Below are 19,876 nucleotides of genomic sequence, written 5' to 3'. Positions count from 1 at the left end.
AAAAACAATATTACTGGGATGCCTGGGTGGCCCAGTTGGTTGAGTGTCTGCCTTCAGCTCAGGTCATGATCCCAGGGCCCTGGGATCGAGTCCCACATTGGGCTCCTTACAGGGAGCCTGCTTTTTGCGTCCTCTCTCTCTCTCTCTGACAAATAAATAAATAAATAAATAAATCTTTTTAAAGACCCCAAAATACTATTTAGGATAATAAAAAATATTTAGTTATAAAACTAACAAAATACATGCAAAATCTGTATACTGAAACAGCAAACTTCAATGAAAAAAATAAAAGAAGACAACTAAATTAAGAGATATGCTGGTAAGACACTACAAAATTCCCTCTGGCTAAGATGTCAGTTCTCTTCAAATTGATCTATACCTTTAACACAATCTTTCAAAAATTCCTGGCAATTTTTTATACATATTGACAACTTAATTCTAAGATTTCTATGGAAGGGTAAAGGAATTCGAATGGACAAAATGTGAAAAAGAAGAACAAATCCGGAGGACTTACACCTACCTGATTTCAAGACTTACTCTAGTTATCAAAACAGTATAGCATTGGTGAAAGAGTAGACTCATAGAACAACAAAAAAGAATAGAGTCCAGAAATAGATTTAAAAAGGTAGTCAGGGGACTTATAGCAAAGTTCCAAGGGCAGTTCAATGGAGAAAGGGTAATCTTTTAAAATAATGGTGCTGGATCCAGTGGACATCCATATGTGAAAATTGTACACCTTGACACATCTCATATTTTATGCAAAATAACTCAAATAAATCCTTAAAAATGTAAGAAAAGTAAAACTATAAAACTTCTAAAGGAAAATACAGGAGACAATCTGTGTGACCCTTAAGCTTAGCAAGACATTTTTAGATACTATACTATAAAGATAGTCCATAAGAGCAAAGAATATAAATTGAACTTATTCAAATCAAAACTGCTTGCACTCTGAGAGTCCCTCTTAAGGGGCTGAAGAGACAAGCCACTAACTGGGAACAAATATTTTCAGGTTACATATTTGAAAAAGGAGTTGGATCCAGATTACAAAAAGAACTCTTAAAGTGCAATAATAACAAAACAAGCAACCCAGTTAAAAATTGGGCAAAGAGCCACATAGACATTTCACCAAAGCAGTTAAAAGAATGGAAAAAAGACATTTAAATTACACTCCACATGATTAGTCACTGGAAAAATGCAAATGCGACAGCCAGGAGATACTTTTATACATTTACTGGAGTGACTAAAATGAAAACCAAACCAAACCACACAAAAACCTCCCAACCAATAGCAAGTGCTAGGAGGATGAGGAACAGCTAGAATTCTCACACATTGCCCATGGGAAGGCAAAATGTTACAGTCCTCTGAAAAACAGGCAAGTTTCTTATAAACACACACTTTCCATGCAACCTAGTAATTCCACTCCTAGTTCTCCACCAGAGTGAATTAAAAACTCATGTTCACTCAAAAAACTGCACATGACTATTGAGACCATCTTGTTAATAATTGCTATAAAACTGGTCATAACCCAAAATTCTTTCAAGAGGTGAATGGAAAAACCAATGGTAATAATCTATATAATGAAATTATTACTCAGCAATAAAAATCAACAAACTATTAATTCCCCTAACAACATGGAAGAATTTTCTTAATTTTGTATTTCAACTCAATTAACATATAGTATATTATTACTTTCAGAGGTAGAGTTTAGTGATTCATCAGTTGCATATAACACCCCGTGCTCATTAGATCACATGCTCTCTTTAATGCCCATCACCCAGCTACCCCATACCCTCCTTCCTCCCCTCCAGCAAGTCTCAGTTTGTTCCCTATAGTTAAGAGTCCCTTATGGTTTGTCCCCCTCTCTGATTTTGTCTTATTTTTTCTGCCCCTCTCCTATGTTCATCTGTTTTGTAAGAAGCTTTTTTTCCAAATATTCCAATTCACAGAGATGAGCAACTATCACCACTAATTTTAGAACTGTCACTGTGAATTATCTATAACTAACTAATGACCCCAGAAGGAAACCCCACACCATTAGCTTTCATCACCCAATTTTTCTGCTCCACAGTGCCTGGTAACCACTATTTTACTTTCTCTCCCTATTGATTTCTCTATTCTAGACATTTCATATCTATGATACCATATGCTATGTAGTCTTTTGCTGTTTGTCTTCTTTCACCTAGTATAACATTTTCAAGGTTTATCTATGCTGTAGCATGTATCAAAACTTCATTCCTTTTTATTGCTGAATAATATCCCATTGTATAGATATACTATATTTTGTTGATTTATTCATTACTTGATGGACATTGGGGTTTTTTCCACTCTTGGCTATAATGGATGATGCTGTTAACATTACAAGTGTTTGTGTAAACATGTTTTTAATTCTCTTATGTAAATGTCTAGGAGTGGAATTCCTTTTGAGAAACTGCCAAACTGATTCCAAAGAAGCTATATCACTTATAATCCCACCAGCAACATATGAGGGTTCCAATTGCTCCAGATCCTTACTGACACTTATTACATAATCTATCCTTTTGAGCATAGCCATTGCGGTGGGTGTGGACTGGTAGATCATTGTGGCTTTGATTTGCATTTCCCTGATGGCTAATGACATTCAGCCTTTCACTTATCTTCTTTGGGGACATATCTGTTCAAATCCTTTGCCCATTTTAAAGGATTACTTCTCTTCTTATTTTCGAGTTAGAAGAGTATGTTTTATATTCTGAAGAGAAGTACCTGGATGTATTTTAAATGCATTTTTTCTAGGTTAACACTGCCAGACACAAAGGGCTACATATTGTATAATTCTATTTATATCATATATAAAATGAAGAACTTTAGAGATAGAAAACAGGCCAGCTGTTGCCTGGGGTTGGCTGACTACGAAGAACAGTATATGGGAATTTGAGGGTGATGGAAGTATTTTTTATGGTACTGGTGTGTTTTATACATGACTGCAAAAACCCAGAGAACCATATACCACAAAAAGTGACTTTTGCTACATGCAATTATTTTTTTAAAAAATCAGCCAGAACTCTGAAGGAATACAAGATGAACAAAGACTGCGACAAATAAATTTGTTTACAATCACATGCTATAACCACACGAAGGGTGAATGAAGAAGAAAGAGGCTGACATAAGAAACTTTGGGGAAGTGTTTTGACTAGATATTGTAAAACTAAAGTGGGAGAAACTCCAAAAATGTTCTTGTTGTGCTAAAGTTTTGCTTACTTTTCCTACCCATGTCTTCTTTTATTTCATCTTCCTTTATTTCATCTTTAAAAAAATCTAAAACTGCTTAAAAGGATAAAATCATAATACTTTTCATTCCCATTTCAAGTACTGATTCAGCAGTGAAAGGTTTCAAGGGGTCAGCTTCACACACCCACTACTGGGCTTCCCAATTGTCATCACATCATAGCACACCTGGAAAATGGTATATTTAGTAGGTACAGTGGTATAAATGGACACGGCTGCACTAGCTTCATTTGGCTGTCTGAGGTCTGAGTGGATCAGTATCTTAGCGTAACTACAACTCATTCCTGCACTTGCTCCCTACCACTTGGGAAACTCTTACTCTGAATGCCCCTTGAACCAATTCAATTGCATGTTTTGGCCAGTTGAAGATAGGGATGCAATCTGCCTCTGAAAAAACTGAATTTGCCTGTTCTTTCTTTTCTTTCTGCAGAGCTGAATAACTTGAACAGGGAAGAATTCCTGACTTTAGTCTCATTAGCATCAAGTCGTAATGGACTGACCTTGAGTTTCTGAAATAATTTCTACCAAACTTACCTTTTCTTTCATTTTTTCCACCTTGTGCTTTAGCTGGGGAACTACACTGTTGGGTGGCAAGCCTTTTTCCAACTGAGTCACAAATTTGGCATATTTAGAAACTTGACTATTTAGGAATTCTGGATCCAGGCAGTCAAACTTGGACTATAAAAATTAGAAAGAGAAAAAAAAATTAAGGCATATGATAAAAGTAAAATTTTTTACTTTACTCAGATTTTCCAGTAGTTAAATGTTTCAAGACCAATGGAACAGAATAGAGAGCCCAGATATGGGCCCTCAACTCTAAGGTCAAATAATCTTGGACAAAGCAGGAAAAAATATCTAGTGGAAAAAGACAGTCTCTTCAATAAATGGTGCTGGGAAAATTGGACAGCTATGTACAGAAGAATGAAACTTGACCATTCTCTTACACCATATAATAAGATAAACTCAAAATGGATGAAAGACCTCAATGTGAGACAGCAATCCATCAGAATTCTAGACGAGAACATAGGCAGTGACCTCTTTGACATTGCATATTTTACTGAACTAAGACTACTCCAGATTGTTAAAAATAATTCTTATTATTAGGATATTAAGTTTAATTAATAAAAAATTATATTAGGATTGAGAGTTTTTAAAATTTTGTTTTGTTTTGTTTTACCTTTAACCATTCTTGTTGGAGTTTATCCCATTCAGATAAAGAATCCCAAAGCAATTGTTTGAGCTTCAATTCAGCACTAACTTCTTCCAGAGCTTCAAACTTTGATACTTCTACCTTTAAAAATACAATAAGCAAAACACATATTTAGTTTTCATATATAAAGATGTTATGTTATCCTCCTATCAGTAATTCTTGATACAGTGACTGTTTAACAGAATATGGGTGGGTCCTAAATAGGGAAGTAAAAGCAGAGATAGAAACAATTGAAAAAAATAAATGATAAACCCTATGTGTATTCACATATGTATTCACATACAATTCATGTGTATTTCCACTTGAGTGGTAAGATATAACTCTTTATATTTCCTTAGAACTTAAATGTTCAGCAAAGACATAAATATGATGAGTACCATGGGCATTCTTCTTCAAGTTGGATCATGCATGCCTGGCCTTTTCTAGGAAAACAAATGAGTTTTCAGAGGTACTCATTTCCTTTGGGGCATTATAACTAGATGACAGAAGAGGGAGATGTCTGTGCAGTAGCTTGTGGAGGGGATGGGAGATTTAATGTGGAAAGAACAGCCTCGTTTCTACCTCTTTCTAACCCTCTGGGCTGTATATGAACCCTATAGAGAGAAAGACTGCAAGAAAATTTGAAGAAGCTATTTTCATAGAAGCATTTTAAAACTGCCTTGGCTTAGAAGTGAACACACCCCTAGGGGGGTTGTTTGCACAGAAACTGTGAGCCCTGTGATAAGCCAGGGCTTTGAACATTCCATCCAACAGCAGCTGAATACACATTCTTTCCAAGTGCACACAGGACATTCCTTAGGATAGATCATATGATAGGCTACAAAACAAGATGAAGTATCTTTTTCAATCAGAATGGCTTGAAACTAGAAAGGAGAGCTAGAAAATTTACAAGCATGTGGAAACTGAACAGCCCACTCCCGAACAACCAGTGGGTTAAAGGGGAAATCAAAGGGAAATTAAAAAAAAAAAAAACTTGAAACAAATGAAAACACATCATGCCAAAACCTATGGGATGCTGTAAAAGCAGTTCTGAAAGGGATGTTTATAGTGATAAATACATATGTAGAAAAAAAGTAGAAAGATGTCAAACCATTTTATACATTAAAGAACTTGAAAAAGGACAAACTAAGCTAAAAATTAGCAGAAGGAAAGAAATAAAGATCAGAGTAGAAATAAATTAAATAGAGACCAGAAAAATAGAAAAGATCAATGAAATTAAGAACTGGTTTTCCAAAAAAGTTGAACAAAATAGACAAATATTTAGCCAGATAGAGAAAAAAAGAGAAGACTTAAACAAATAAAATCAGAGTAAACTTTATACCATAGAAATAAAAAGGATTGTAAGAGACTACTATGAATAGTTATACACCAACAATTAAATTATATTGCTTAAAAGAAATGGATAAATTCCTAGAAACATATAACTTACCAAGCCTGAATCAGGAAGAAATAGAAAATCTAAATAGACCAATAATGAATAAAGAGATTGAACCAATAATCAAAACCTCCCAACACAGAGAAGTCCAAAAGTAGTTGGCTCCAGGAGCAGATGGCTTTACTGGTGAATTCTACCAAATATTTAATAAGAATTAATGCCAATCTTTCTCAAGCTTTTCCCCCCAAAATTGAAGAGCTATGAATACTTCCAAAGTCATTTTATGAGATCAGCATCACCCTGACATTAGGGATCTAGCCTTGTCCTCCTCAAGAATAAGAAGTAATTATGCTAATTAGGTCTTCATTCCTATCTCCCAAATGATTGAGAGCTGAAGAAGGAAGGTACATCTGAGGTGATTATGAAAGAAGAGTTAATCAAGTATGGATAAAGTGTGGAAAGAAGGGGACATACTTTTTTTTTCAGGCCCTAGCTCAAGCAGTGCTATCCTTTCTGACCCAAGAAGTGTCCACCTGTTAGTTATAACTTTTATTAAGCAGTGTTTCCTCAATACCTTACTTCCTACTACATACTATCCTGTTTTATAGGTCAGTTAACAGCCTGTGAACAACTTTGAACCCCAGTTCTCCAATGCACAAACCTCAAGTACTATACCAGTGACATCATCTAGAGTCACACTCATTATTTTGCAGATTTCCTGCACTAAGCCCTGGGATCTGGAGGGGAAAGCTCCTCAGATCACTTTCTAGCCATCCATTTGGGGCTCAGGAATAAATAGGTACATTCCCATGTGAGGTCCAGCCACTCCTCCAAGACTGCTGGAGAATGTAACAAAACCTCTCTCATTGCTGGTGGCTCTCTGGGTTTGACCCTAGGAATCTCTTTTTTCCTATTCTCTTTTCTTTTTGATCTCTTTAATAACTATTCAGAGCACTTAAAACTTTTAGTTATTTTTCTTCATTTTTTTTTTTTTGAGGCATATTGTTTAGCCTTTGAAAGCCACTTTTTTTTGGAATCCATATATCCCCTGGCTTAGCCAAATTCTCTTCTTTCACCAAATTAGCACATCAAACCAGGGCAATATTCATGGAATCATAACACATAGAAATGTAAAAGAAGCTTGAGTATTACTTAAGAAAGACTGGAGGGGTTTTAACTGACCACATTAAATAATCCACCTACATATTTTAACATAGTAAATAAAGTTCCTGGTCTGAGGGTTTACCTACAATTCATCATTAATTTTTATTAAGAAAGACATTTTTCTTCTCATGAGTACCAATCTTTAAACATTTCAAAAGCATAGAATACACATATTTGTATTTCAGACTCTTCTGGCACAATGACTAGCACATAGGTGTCCAAACACTGAAGGCTAGGGTCACACTGTTGAGGGTGGTGATGCACCAATGCCATTTCTATGCATGTTTTTTTTTTCTATGTATATGTTTTAAAAAACAGACGTGTAGAGCTGTCCTTACCTTAAAATTCTTCTGATAGGATTTATACTGAAATGCACGTTTTTGAAGATCATCTAGAACTACCTGCAGCTCATTCAACATGAGCTTTATTTTGTCTTGGTCAGCAGTAATATCCAAAATCTGTGGATCCTGTAATATTAAGATAATTGATTAGTCATTCCTACTTTTTGATGTTGACCATTAAATTAAATGAATTCAAAAACAGTTTTTAAACGTATTTTTCAAATTCTCTTTGCATTCTGATTTCTAGAAAATGTTAAAATGGTTGCTTTTCTGCATTTTAAAACAATAGATGTACCTTATAAAAAAGTATAGAAATAAATAAAGGAGTGTCATGGGGATAACATTGTTTTCAAATAGTACCTAACATATTTCCTCCCATCTACTTCCATTCCCTACACTTCCTCAACCAGCATGACTTCAGGTAAGGAGAGGAGCATGCAAGAGGGAAGAGAAGGAAGAGGACATGATATAAGGGAAATTCCCATTGTACATTCACAGAAATAGGAACGCTTTTGATTTCTGAGAGGTGGAAGAGAGGAGATAAAGAATAAGTAGTCAGACATCAGTTTTTCTGGCTGACCTGTTGAGGTTGAAACCCTACCCAGTGAATTGGAATGGAAAGGTTCAGGAGCAAAGAAGGAACACCTGACTAGGTTTGGAAGAATCTGAGAAACTGGAAGAATTTGAGAACTATGATGACCATAGCTTGGGAGGATAATCTCTGATTCATCAGAACAATGATAAATAATGCTTCTTGGAACATTCTTATATATGTTTGTATGTTTTAACTCATTTAATTCTCAGAACACCAATAAGGTACTGTATTCAAAATGGCAACATGTTCTAGGAAAAACTAAAGGAAGTGTCTAGGGAGAAGGGACTTTGTGGTTTGGTGTGACACTTGGTGGATCTTAAAGTTCTCATGTGTCTTGATTCTGGCAATGGGAACGGCCTCAAGGACTGGAGGACTAGAGGGAGTCTGAGGTCAGGATGAGGAGGTCACAGATCACTTGAGACTGTAGACTATGGCAGAAATGATGGATTACAGTAGCAGGGCCCAACATGGTACCCAAAGAATCAAGAAGGACCCTCAGCTATCAGCAGCTTGGGACAACCAGGCCCAGCCCAGCCAATGCACTAGAAGTCCTATGGACCAGGAGACAGTAAGAGGACTGGATACCCTTTCCCTCCATCCACCAGAAAGAAATGCAGATTTCCGCTTATGGGGCAAGAGGTCATGGAGATGATGGTGGCAGAGGTGAAGAAATGCCCAATAGATTTTAATTCAATTCAGAATGCCTATCAGAAAGAGATCAAGCTGGGGAGCCTGGGTGGCTCAGTGGGTTAAAGCTTCTGCCTTCAGGTCAGGTCATGATCCCAGGGTCCTGGGATCAAGCCCTGCATCCCACTCTGCTCAGCAGGGAGCCTGCCTCCCCCTCTTTCTTCTTTGCCTGCCTCTGATCTCTGTCTGTCAAATAAATAAATAAAATCTTAAAAAAAAAGAAAGAGATCAAGCTAGAATGAAATATGCATTTCAAACTGAAATAAATTGTGTTATCATCACTTGTCACACTGAGGTGTTGTTTTTTTCCAACTCCCTCCATCATCAGGAGTAGAGGTCTTGACAGCAAGATGGTATCATTTATAGAAATATTAAGGTTGCAGTTCTTTGTTCAAGTGTGATAATAAATTCTTTTCAAACCCACTATGGAGGAAGCACTTGCTGGAGAGAACCTCTACTGTCATTTTTGAGTTTGTGCATCATGCTTTTTACATGAAGCACTTGTCGGCACTTTTGCTCTCTCTAGCAATCCCCATACATGTGTATAGCCAACAGCAGTCAGATTATCAACCACTGGAAGCAGACTGCCTAAGCTTGAATCCTGGTTCCTCCATCTATTATTTGTGCGATGCTATGTTACTTTACCTCCTTGTCCCTTTGTTTTCTTCTCTATAAAAATGAATAATAAAACCTTATTGGTGTTCTGAGAAATAAATGAGTTAAAACATGCAAACATATATAAGAATGTTCCAAGAAGCATTATCAGCATTATCAAATCCATCAGCCATAGAATAATTAAATTGTGTCATACAATGAAATACTGTATTGAACAACAAAGTTGGGTAAACCACTTCCACTCACAGCATTATGCGTGAATCTCAGGAATGTAACAAAATTAAATAAAGGGCATACTTATGATTCTGTTTAACTGAAGTTCATAAACAAGCCAAACATTTATAGCATTAGAATTCAGGGTGTGGCTTCCTTTAGGGAGGAAGAAAAGTCTAGGATTTGAGGGAATCCTAAAGGCACCAGTAACATTGTAGTTTTTGACATGAATAATGGATATTTGGGTGTGTTCATTTTTCTGGTAATTCATGAAAATTTATTATAGTATGTACAGTTTTTTCTGGTGAAAAATACAAAAATATCTCAATATAAAATAAAAACAATACAAGGTCCTCAGAACAGTACTTGACACATAGTAAGTGCACAATAAATGCTAGCTACTTGTATGCTTCCATGTCAATATGTATAAACATATATTGTAATCTTTAATGTGTGCATTGTATTCCTTTGAGCAAATGTACCCTAACACATTTTATTCATTCCCTGCTAATGGATATTGAAATTTTCTTGAATTGATTATGACTTAATATGGTTTTATACTTCTGTGAATAGATTTAGTTAATGTTAATAATAAAATCATAACAAAATTATATTTTCATGTATGCTTCTATTAAGAATCACACAGCTGGGGTGCCTGGGTGGCTCAGTGGGTTAAGCCGCTGCCTTCGGCTCAGGTCATGATCTCAGGGTCCTGGGATCGAGTCCCGCATCGGGCTCTCTGCTCAGCGGGGAGCCTGCTTCCCTCTCTCTCTCTCTGCCTGCCTCTCCATCTACTTGTGATTTTTCTCTGTCAAATAAATAAATAAAATCTTTAAAAAAAAAAAGAATCACACAGCTATCTCTGCTAAATTCTTTAAAAATTTCCCTTGTACCTTTTGTATAGTAAAATTGCTGCAAGTTAACCAAATATTCTTCATTGTTATTTATCAATGTATACTCTGCTTCTTCCTAAATGGCAATTTCCTAATACGTACCTATGCGAATTTTTAAATTTTGGCAATAGTTACAACATATGTTAAAAAGTTATAAAAGCACTCATTTCAAAATAATAAATGCATGTCAGGAGAAAGAAAATATTACATATGCTTTACTTGCAATAGTCTGGAATTTATTCAGTACTCAGAGGTTCAGAAACATGTTCAGTTTTAAATAGCAGCTCAAAGACACTGTTAATTGATTAGAATGAAACCACAAAATAGAACTTAATCAATTGGAGAAAGACAACTATCATATGATCTCCCTGATATGAGGAAGTGGAGATGCAATGTGGGGGGTTTGGGAGGTAGGAAAAGAATAAATGAAACAAGATGGGATCGGGAGGGAGACAAACCATAGGAGATTCTTAATCTCCCAAAACAAACTGAGGGTTGCCAAGGGGAGGGAGGTAGGGAGAAGGTGATGGGGTTATGGACATTGGGAGGGTATATGCTATGGTGAGTGCTTTGAAGTGTGTAAACCTGGTGATTCACAGACCTGTACCCCTGGGGCTAATAACACATTATATGTTTATTAAAAATTTTTTTTAATATTTAAAAAAAATAAATAATAAAAATTAAAAGAAAAACAAAAAATAGAACTTTAGTCAGATTAAAATGAACTATGATCCTAAAATAGCTTAATTAAAATATAATGGTCCAATTTTATACAGATTTTTTTAAAAAATCCTGCTTTAGCTTACCTGTGCTTGTAGCTTTACTTCATTCACTTCATTGGTTAGGTCTTCAAGATCTCTACCCAAATGGTGAGAAAATTGCTTTATCATTGTTTCTCGGTCACCCACAGATTTATCGATGGCATTTCGAACTGCAACAATGGACGGCTTCATGGTAGCAAAAACAGCGAAGTCTTCTGGAGGTGTAGGGACCTGATATTGCTCAATGAGCTTGTACATCTGAATCACTACATTCCCTTCATCTTCAAGGCTTTCGATCTAAATAGAAACATTTGCTGCTGGTTAAATATATCAAAGTCTGGTTATTCCCTTTCAGTGGTATCTACTAGGAGACTGTCGCTGTGTACCATGAACAGCACACGTTCATAATCAGTGCAAGAGGAGGGTGCTTAACGGTATGCTGCCCCTGGCTGAAGCCTGCTGGGTGATAGAGACAGTTGTTGCTACAGAAAGGTAATCAGGTTCAGGAGGTAAGGTGTTCAGAGCTGAGCACAGTTAGTATGACTTTTACAAAAATTTATTGTTCTCTTCTCTCTCTCTTTTGGTGTCTAGTAGCATCAAACAATACCAGTATTTGGTTTTTAGGGACAACATGTACCATGAGGGTGCTCGGTTGCAGTACTTGAGCTTCTAGGCATGTGTGCTGAGCAGGGATTGTCCCCGGGCAGCCCCTGAGGTGTGCACGGTCCATGATTCTGACTGCGTGTTCCCTACTCTCCTTTAATAAATCCTTTTACTATCTTCAACAGACCACTAAACATCTTCACTTTGATGTCCTACTTCCACGGACAGTGCCTTTCCTAATTTTCTGGGAAGGGACTTTCCAGTTTTGGGGGAACCCTCCTCTCTTTCACTCTGCCACATGGCTACGGAGGGAGCAGCCATGTGCACATGACCTGACCCAAACCCCATCATTAAAGCCAAAAATGACCACAACCCCCCAAGTCCTACAACAGCACCTTGTACCTATACACATTATATAATAATTATCTGTTTTCATTATGGACTCGGAGCTCCTTGAAGGCAGGTGTACTCATTGTCATAACCCTTGTACCCTGCAAGTGGGTGTTCACTAAATTTTCTGAATGAATAGATGAGGTTCCAAAGAAAAGTTGTTCATTTGTTCATGTGTGGAGAACATCTCCCTAAGGGAAACTGCTTCCCCAACACAACACCCAGAAATGCACAGATAACCTCATGGAGATGAGAAGCTGTCTGGCTTTTCTGCCTGACATCTTCTGGAACTAGAGTAAGACCAGTCCTCCCTCTGCAACATGATCCTACCTTCCTGTCCTAGTTTATACAACAGCATGGGGGTGGGGAGGCTGAATGCATTTATGAGACATTTAGAATTAATATTGGGAGAGAGAGCATCTCTCTCGGTGGTTGGCTGGAATTGCAGTACATCATCTGAGAGCTGCTGCTGGCCGTATTTGCTGCTGAGGAATGAAGCAGCAGAAGCAGTCTGTCTGCAGAGAGAGAGAAGTAGAGTAGATCTTCAGAGAGATGCAGAAAGAACAGATGGAGAGAAGGAACTACCTGGGTTTCCTACAGGCTCCTCATTCCTGGTTCTGCTAAATTCTTAAGGCTACTTACTTTTTTGTTGAAGAGGTGGGGATCTTTGGAATACTACTGAATCCATAAATAAGGTCCCCATTTGGCCTAAGGAGTTCAAATGAGCTTTAGTTATTTGTCCAAAGCACCTTAATGACCACACCTACTAATAAATACTTGGCATCTCTAGACTCTTGTGATAACATGTAGGGAAACCTGAGGGAAAACCACAATCATCTGCCCTTTTGTGAAGTTGCTTTTTTTTGAAATAAGAAAAAAAACTTATATTTAAGTTAGTGAATTCCTAGGTCGTGCACTAGAAACTAATGTAACATCATGTTTTAGCTATATTTCAATAAAAAATAAATTTAAAAATGTCAAAAAAATGATTGCTTTTATATGCACATAAAATAGCCTCTACTGTTAATTCTGTTAATATATAACAGACTAGCCAGTGATTAATGATTTATTTTACTCAGCTTATATTTCTTATTTGTAAGATATCTTCAATTTCCAGATATTTAAGAGAAAAATTTATCTCTATTTCAAATGCCAATTGGTATGAACGAAAGCTTATGAAAAAACTGACATCCGAAATTAAATGCTAGGTTGCCTGCCACAGGGAACACCCTGCGAGGAGGAAACCAGGTTTCTGGAAAGAAAGAAATAAGGGAGAAAAAAGGAGAGAGAGAGAGAGAGTGTGTGTGTATGTGTGAAAGAGAGAGAGAGAACACGTTGACCTCATCACCCATGTCATTAGAATCTCCCTGTTGACTGGTCTCTCCCAATAACCCCTCCCTATTGAAGCGAGTTGAACTGAATTTCTTTCATTCCTAACGGTGAGGTTCCTGACTATTATGCAGATATGGGTTAAGGGTCAAGACTTGTGTTACAATCCTATGATCATTGATCACAAGTAAGAATTACAATAAGTTGTGACTAACATCATTGGCTTTGTAGTCAGAGACAAAAATTTAATTCTAGCTCGAACACAATCTTTGTGATCTTGGGCAACATGACTTTTTTTTTAGTCTCTGTTTCCTCATCTATGGAATGAGAAAAAATTACCTACACTTCTTAAGTTTTTGCGAGGATTAAAAATGAAACATATATAAAAAAAATTTAGTATAACTCCTGACTAATAGTAAGAGTTTGATCAATGTGAGCTCACATTATTGCTGCAATGTAGGGCAATTACTTACACTGTCTGAAAGCGTTTCTGATACTTCAACAGCTGTTTATTGACCTCCAGTTCCTCAACTTCCCTTATTTGTCTTCCTTATCTACCACAAGTTCTAGAATATTGAGTTATATGAAAATCAACTCACCCTTTCCTGAATTTCATCAAGAAATACTAAGCTGTTAACATACTCTATGGTGGTAGTTGGAACAAATTCAAGTTTATACTCTGCATCTTGTGCCTCAGAGATAATGGCGTCTACTTTTTTCTTGCTTTGACGGGGAAGCATATAATTTAGCACCTAGGGAAGAAAAAGAAAATGTCAATCATAACTATTTAAGTATTTTCACTTTATTAAATATTTAAAATAAATCCTAATTCAATGTTAAATCAGCAGGTATTGGCTCTGTCTACTGTCACCTACAGTAGGGGTCAGAAGAGGTTTTCCATAAGGGCAGGATCGTGAATATTTTAGATTTGCAGGACATACAGTCTGTGTCACAAGTACTCATCTCTGCCCTTGTAGTGAGAAAGCAACCATAGGTAATACAAAAGCAAATCGTCATGGTAATATGTACAATACAGGTGAAATACTGGATTCGCCCTGTGGGCTATAGACTGCCAACCCCTGCTTTACACCATTGTCTTGCTGAAGGTATTCGAGAACATTACACATATACTCTGGCTCCAAAGGAAGACATGAAGTTTATTGCAGGATCCATACAAATGTCCTCAGCTCCACCACTCACTAAAATATGATCAGATCTTTAGGGAGTTTCAGAGCAGGAAATGATGAACTTAACTGGATCTCAGGATCATAAGTCTACTAGCATTCCCAGTAGAACACTGAGCTGTGATAGTGGTGTCTCTTCAGCAGGAAGCCTTGAAATGCTTCAGCAAGGGAAAACAGAATGGGAATAAGAGACTAGTCTGGGGCCTGCAAGTCCCCTCCCTTCCCTCAACTGAAAATTGACTCCGCTTGGGACAGAAAGAGTTTGGGACTTTTCTTAGGAATTAAGGATACCCAGTAAGTTATGTTAATTTTAAAATATTTATAATACTACAAAATGAAGATAGTCTATTTGTAGTAGAAAAATCGTAAAATAATTATAGAGTCTATAATTAAATTTTTCCTAGCTCATAGTTACCTCCAAGCATCGCAAAGGTGATGGAATTAGTTTCTCTTTTAGCAGCTTTATATCAATGAGCAGCAATCCTACATTTCTGGTAGGTTTCAGAGCTACTGCATCTTTGTGCTGTCTGTGATATTTTTCCAGTTGTTCTCTAAAAAACTCAACATCTACATAAAATTATCATATAAAGAATACAATACATCATATTAAATTTTAAAGGATCATTATGAAATATATTAAAAATCATTGCATTTATAGACGTATTTATAATGCTTTTTTCCTGTGTAGAATACCTTGAATAACTTCAAAACGTTAGTTCATAACACTTAGTATTTTATTCTTGTACTAAAGAAAATAATATTCAATAATGAAATTGTGTTTTTTGGCTCCTACTAATAGATAGCAGATGAAAATAATTTGTAATTGGGGCACGTGGGTGGCTCAGTGGGTTAAGCCTCTGCCTTTGGCTCATGAACTCAGAGTCTTGGGATCGAGCCCCGTATCAGGTTCTCTGCTCAGCAGGGAGCTTGCTTCCCATTCTCCCTCTGCCTGCCTCTCTGCCTACTTGTGATCTTTCTCTCTGTCAAATAAATAAATAAACTCTCAAAAAAAAAAAAAAGGCAAGAAAAAAAGAATTTGTAATTGTACTAAAGTATCTAGTCTGAAATGGACTGGATTTGAGAGCTGGGTTAAAGTTTGGTTTCATGGAAGGGTTCTCCTATGTGACACCTCCACATAAAGCATTTTGAAGATATTAATAACAAAAATGTAGAACACAAGAGATTGAGCATAGCTGAAATTATCTCCATTTCTCTTCCCAACACTTCTCTGCCAACCCTGCTCCCATATCATGGCTGAGGTCTTTGTCAATGTACATGTGCCATATGTTACAGTTGCATTTTGATCATCTTTCTATTTTCATTTTCTCCCTTCTCCAGTCTACCTGGAACCAGTGGAGACCTGATTACCTTTGAATACACTTGTATCATACTGTTGGTCAAAAACAGCTCTTTTTAATATACCTGTAATACTCAACTCTTCTACTTGTCTTTAAAATCCTGTGGACCTGTAAAGTTTAGCTAACTTTGGAGTGTAAAAATTTAGCTAACTTTGGAGTACCTGGGTGGCTCAGTTGGTTAAGTGTCTGTCTCTTGATTTCAGCTCAGGTCATGATCTCAAGGTCATGAGATTGAGCCCCACATCAGGTTCTGTGCTCAGCATGGAGTCTGCTGGAGATTCTGTCTCTCCCTCTCCCTCTGTCCCTCCCTCCTAAGATAAATAAGTAAATCTTTAAAAAAATTAGCTAACTATTTCTGAGTACTTCCTCCACAGATTGATTTCCTTACTGCTCCCTATTCTCTTTCTGTAACACTCCTCCACCATCCCAAAAAAGAAAATGATATTGATTCTTGTCTTTATTCATGTCATCTCCTGACTATAAGAGTAAGTTTGACATAATATAAAGAATGCACAGTGTTAGAAAACCTAAGCTCAACTCTTTAACCTATATTTGGCTTTGGTTAAGTCATTTAATCTTTCTGAGCTTCAGCTTCCTTGTAATACACAAAAGGGTCAACAATGAGCTATCCTACTCACTTCAGAAGGTTTAGATGTGACAGAATAAGGATATCAAGTAATCTGAGAAGTCCTCTGGTATGAAACCCTGTATAATGTTGCTTGGTCTAGTATTTTTCTTTTCTTTTCTTTTCTTTTCTTTTTTTAAAGATTTATTTATTTATTTATTTATTTATTTACTTGACAGACAGAGACCATAAGTAGGCAGAGAGGCAGGTGGGAGGGGGCGGGGGGAAGCAGGCCTCCCGCCAAGCAGAGAGCCCAATGTGGGGCTCAATCCCAGGACCCCGGGACCACGACCTGAGCCAAAGGCAGAGGCTTCAACCCACTGAACCACCCAGGAACCCTTAATATTTTTCAAACTTATTTGAACACAGAGTCTTTTTTCATGGTATCATTATCCTTCAGAATAATGGTCCAAGCATTGGAAATAGAGTAGATCTAGAAATAATTCAGGTGGAAAAGGAGATAGAACTCCTTCTAAAATTCTAAGGTTTTTAAAAAGTGAAGAAACCCTATGAGTGCCCTTAGACTATTTGGAGAGCCAACACAAGAATAATGCATTCACCAGAAGAAGAGAAGAAAGAGGTAGAGAGGTTAGAGAAATAATAGCTGTGAACTTCCCAAACCTGAGGAAAGAATGAGGCATACAAGTCCATGAAGCTAATTGATAGCCTATTATCTCAATAGAGATAATAAAAGACCCTCTCCAAGACACATTATTATGAAGCTTTCAAAAGTCAATGAAAAAGAAAGAATCTGAAAGGCAGCCAAGGGAAAAAAAGAAACTAACCTACAGAACAACCTCCGTTAGACTATGAACAGATTTCTCAGCAGAAATTCTAAGGGCTATAGGATATATAGGATATTCAAAATACTGAAAGATTAAAAATTGCCAGCCCCAAATACTGGGGCAAAGTTATCCTTCAGATATAAAGGAAAATAAAAACTCTGACAAACAAAAGTGAAGGGAGTTTATCACCCTAGACCTCTCTTATAACAAATGTTGAAAGGAGCTTGTCTACCTGAAATGAAAAGAATAATACACAAAGCTTTGAGTAAGGTGATAAATAGAATCACAAAATTATAAGTCTATTTTAGAAGAGGGTGTTAAACAATTATAGCATAAAGGTTAAAGGGAACAAAGCATTAAAAATAGCTATAGCTACTATAATTTGGTAACAAACACCAGCATATAAAGGGATAATTTGTGGCAACATAAATATAAAAGGGGGGGGGCGCCTGGGTGGTTCAGTGGGTTAAGCCTCTGCTCAGGTCATGGTCCCAGAGTCCTGGGATCAAGCCCCGCATCCGGCTCTCTGCTCAGCAGGGAGCCTGCTTCCCTTCCTCCCTCTCTCTCTGCCTGCCTCTCTGCCTACTTGTGATCTCTCTCTCTGTGTCAAATAAATAAATAAATAATCTTTAAGTGTGTGTGTGTGTGTGTGTGTGTGTATGAAAGGAGAGGAGGAAAATAAAAGAACCTATATAGGCAAATGAAGATAAGTTTCTATCAGCAGAAAAAGGACTATCTTATCTATGAGACATCTTATCCAAACTTCACAATAACCACAAAACAAAAATCTAGTCAAAGACAGGCACACACAAGTTGGAGAAACTGACCAAATCATCATAGAAAACCACCAACCTAGGAAGGTAAACAGAAACACAAAGAGAGAGAGAGAGATACAAAACAACCAGAAAATAAAAAATAAAGAGGCAGTAGTAAGTCTTCATTTATCAATGATCATCCTAAATGTAAATGGACTGAATCTACCCATCAAAAGGCAGAGAGTAGCTGGCTGGATTAAAACACAAGATCCAAACCATAGGCTGCCTTTGTAAGACTCATTTCAGCTCCAAAAACAAACAGGGACTCAAACTGAAGAGGTGGAAGATGATACTCCAAACAAGTCATAACCAAAACAAACTGGATGTACCCATTCTTATGTCAAATAAAATAGACTTCAAGCCAAAAATCATAATGAGAGACAAAGGAGATCATTATATAATGATAAAGGGGTCAATAGAACAAGAAGATAGAACAATCATAAGTATATAAGCTCTCCATACATGAGCACTGAAATGTTTTAAGCAAATACTAACAGATCTTAAGAGGGAAATAGCCAGGAATACAATAGTAGAGGACTTTAACACTCCTTTAATACTAAATGGATAGATCATCCAGACAGAAAATCAACAAGAAACAGAATTGAATCACACTTTAGAACAAATGGACTTAACAGACATATATAGAACATTCCTTCCAACAGCAAAATATATATTCTCAAGTGCACATGCCACATTTTCTAGGATAAATCATATGCTAGGCCACAAAACTAATCTTAGGGAAGTTAAGAAGATAAAAATTGCACCAACTATGAGGATGTGGTGGAGAGTAACTCCACAGAAAAGAACCCAGAAATGAATGAACTCTTGGCGTTTGCTGGTCCAACTCTTTTGGGTAACCAATTCTGTCATTACACACCAGTAAACAGAAACCTAGAGTACTATGAAAATTGATATCCCTCTCAAAAATAATTAGTTAGGACAAATGGAAAACTTACCAGGTTCTTGAAGTTTAAGAGCCTGTAGATCAAGACTTTCATTTTCCTTGAAGAATATCCGGAACTTTTCAAATGTAGCTGCATATAATTGGGCAGATTCAAATGCTGCCCGTATGGTTTCCTAAATAAGTAAATAGACAAGTAAAATTATATTTTTTCTGAGCAAAATCCAATTCAATATAATTAAAGAAACAAACACAAATGTCTTCTCTGAGTCTAACACTATGCTTTGACCAAGGGATATATAAGTGAGGGAAGATACCATCCTTGGTCAATCCAGTTAATAGATTCTCTTATCAAATTAAAATATACACACAACACACACACACAAACACACACACACAAAACCACATCTTCAAATCTGACTTTTGAAGAACTGTTCCTTATGATTAAAAGGAAGCATACTTATAATTTTAAAAATCTTAAACAATTTCTCAATCCCTGTCTTTCATGACCTTTACATTTATGAAAAGTATCTTATTTGTGTATATATGTACATACGTTTTATACCTTCCAATGCTTAGATTCAGTTATATGTGTTTGATAGTAATACTGCAGAGATGATATATGTTCTTAGTGCACCATGATGGAAGGCACATAATGTCAATTTGTCCCATTACCTGTGATGTTAACTTGTTAGTTTAATCTGGTGTCTGTCAGGCTTCATCACTGCAAACTTACTACTTTCCCCTTGAAATCAATAAATATCTTATGGA

The 19,876-nt window shown here is 36.7% G+C and overlaps 1 protein-coding gene across 2 annotated transcripts in view; it reads right to left on the bottom strand.

Moving 5' to 3' along the window:
- The window catches only part of DNAH6 (dynein axonemal heavy chain 6), a 222,672-nt gene that overhangs the window by 160,236 nt on the left and 42,560 nt on the right, over positions 1-19,876 (bottom strand). For both annotated transcript variants that reach the window (XM_045079084.1, XM_004742302.3), the window contains exons 12-18: positions 19,161-19,281; positions 15,037-15,188; positions 14,037-14,189; positions 11,161-11,412; positions 7,349-7,477; positions 4,439-4,552; positions 3,796-3,939 (exon numbers count right to left, since the gene is read on the bottom strand). In XM_045079084.1, the coding sequence (XP_044935019.1) occupies positions 3,796-3,939; positions 4,439-4,552; positions 7,349-7,477; positions 11,161-11,412; positions 14,037-14,189; positions 15,037-15,188; positions 19,161-19,281 (1,065 nt within the window). The remainder of the gene's footprint in view (positions 1-3,795; positions 3,940-4,438; positions 4,553-7,348; positions 7,478-11,160; positions 11,413-14,036; positions 14,190-15,036; positions 15,189-19,160; positions 19,282-19,876) is intronic.

Source organism: Mustela putorius, unplaced genomic scaffold, assembly GCF_011764305.1.
Source record: "Mustela putorius furo isolate JIRA1106 unplaced genomic scaffold, ASM1176430v1.1 tig00000281_pilon_pilon_pilon, whole genome shotgun sequence".
Taxonomy (NCBI): Eukaryota; Metazoa; Chordata; class Mammalia; order Carnivora; family Mustelidae; genus Mustela; species Mustela putorius.
Note: the sequence above shows the minus strand (reverse complement) of the source record. Positions and strands in the feature narration are given on the sequence as shown.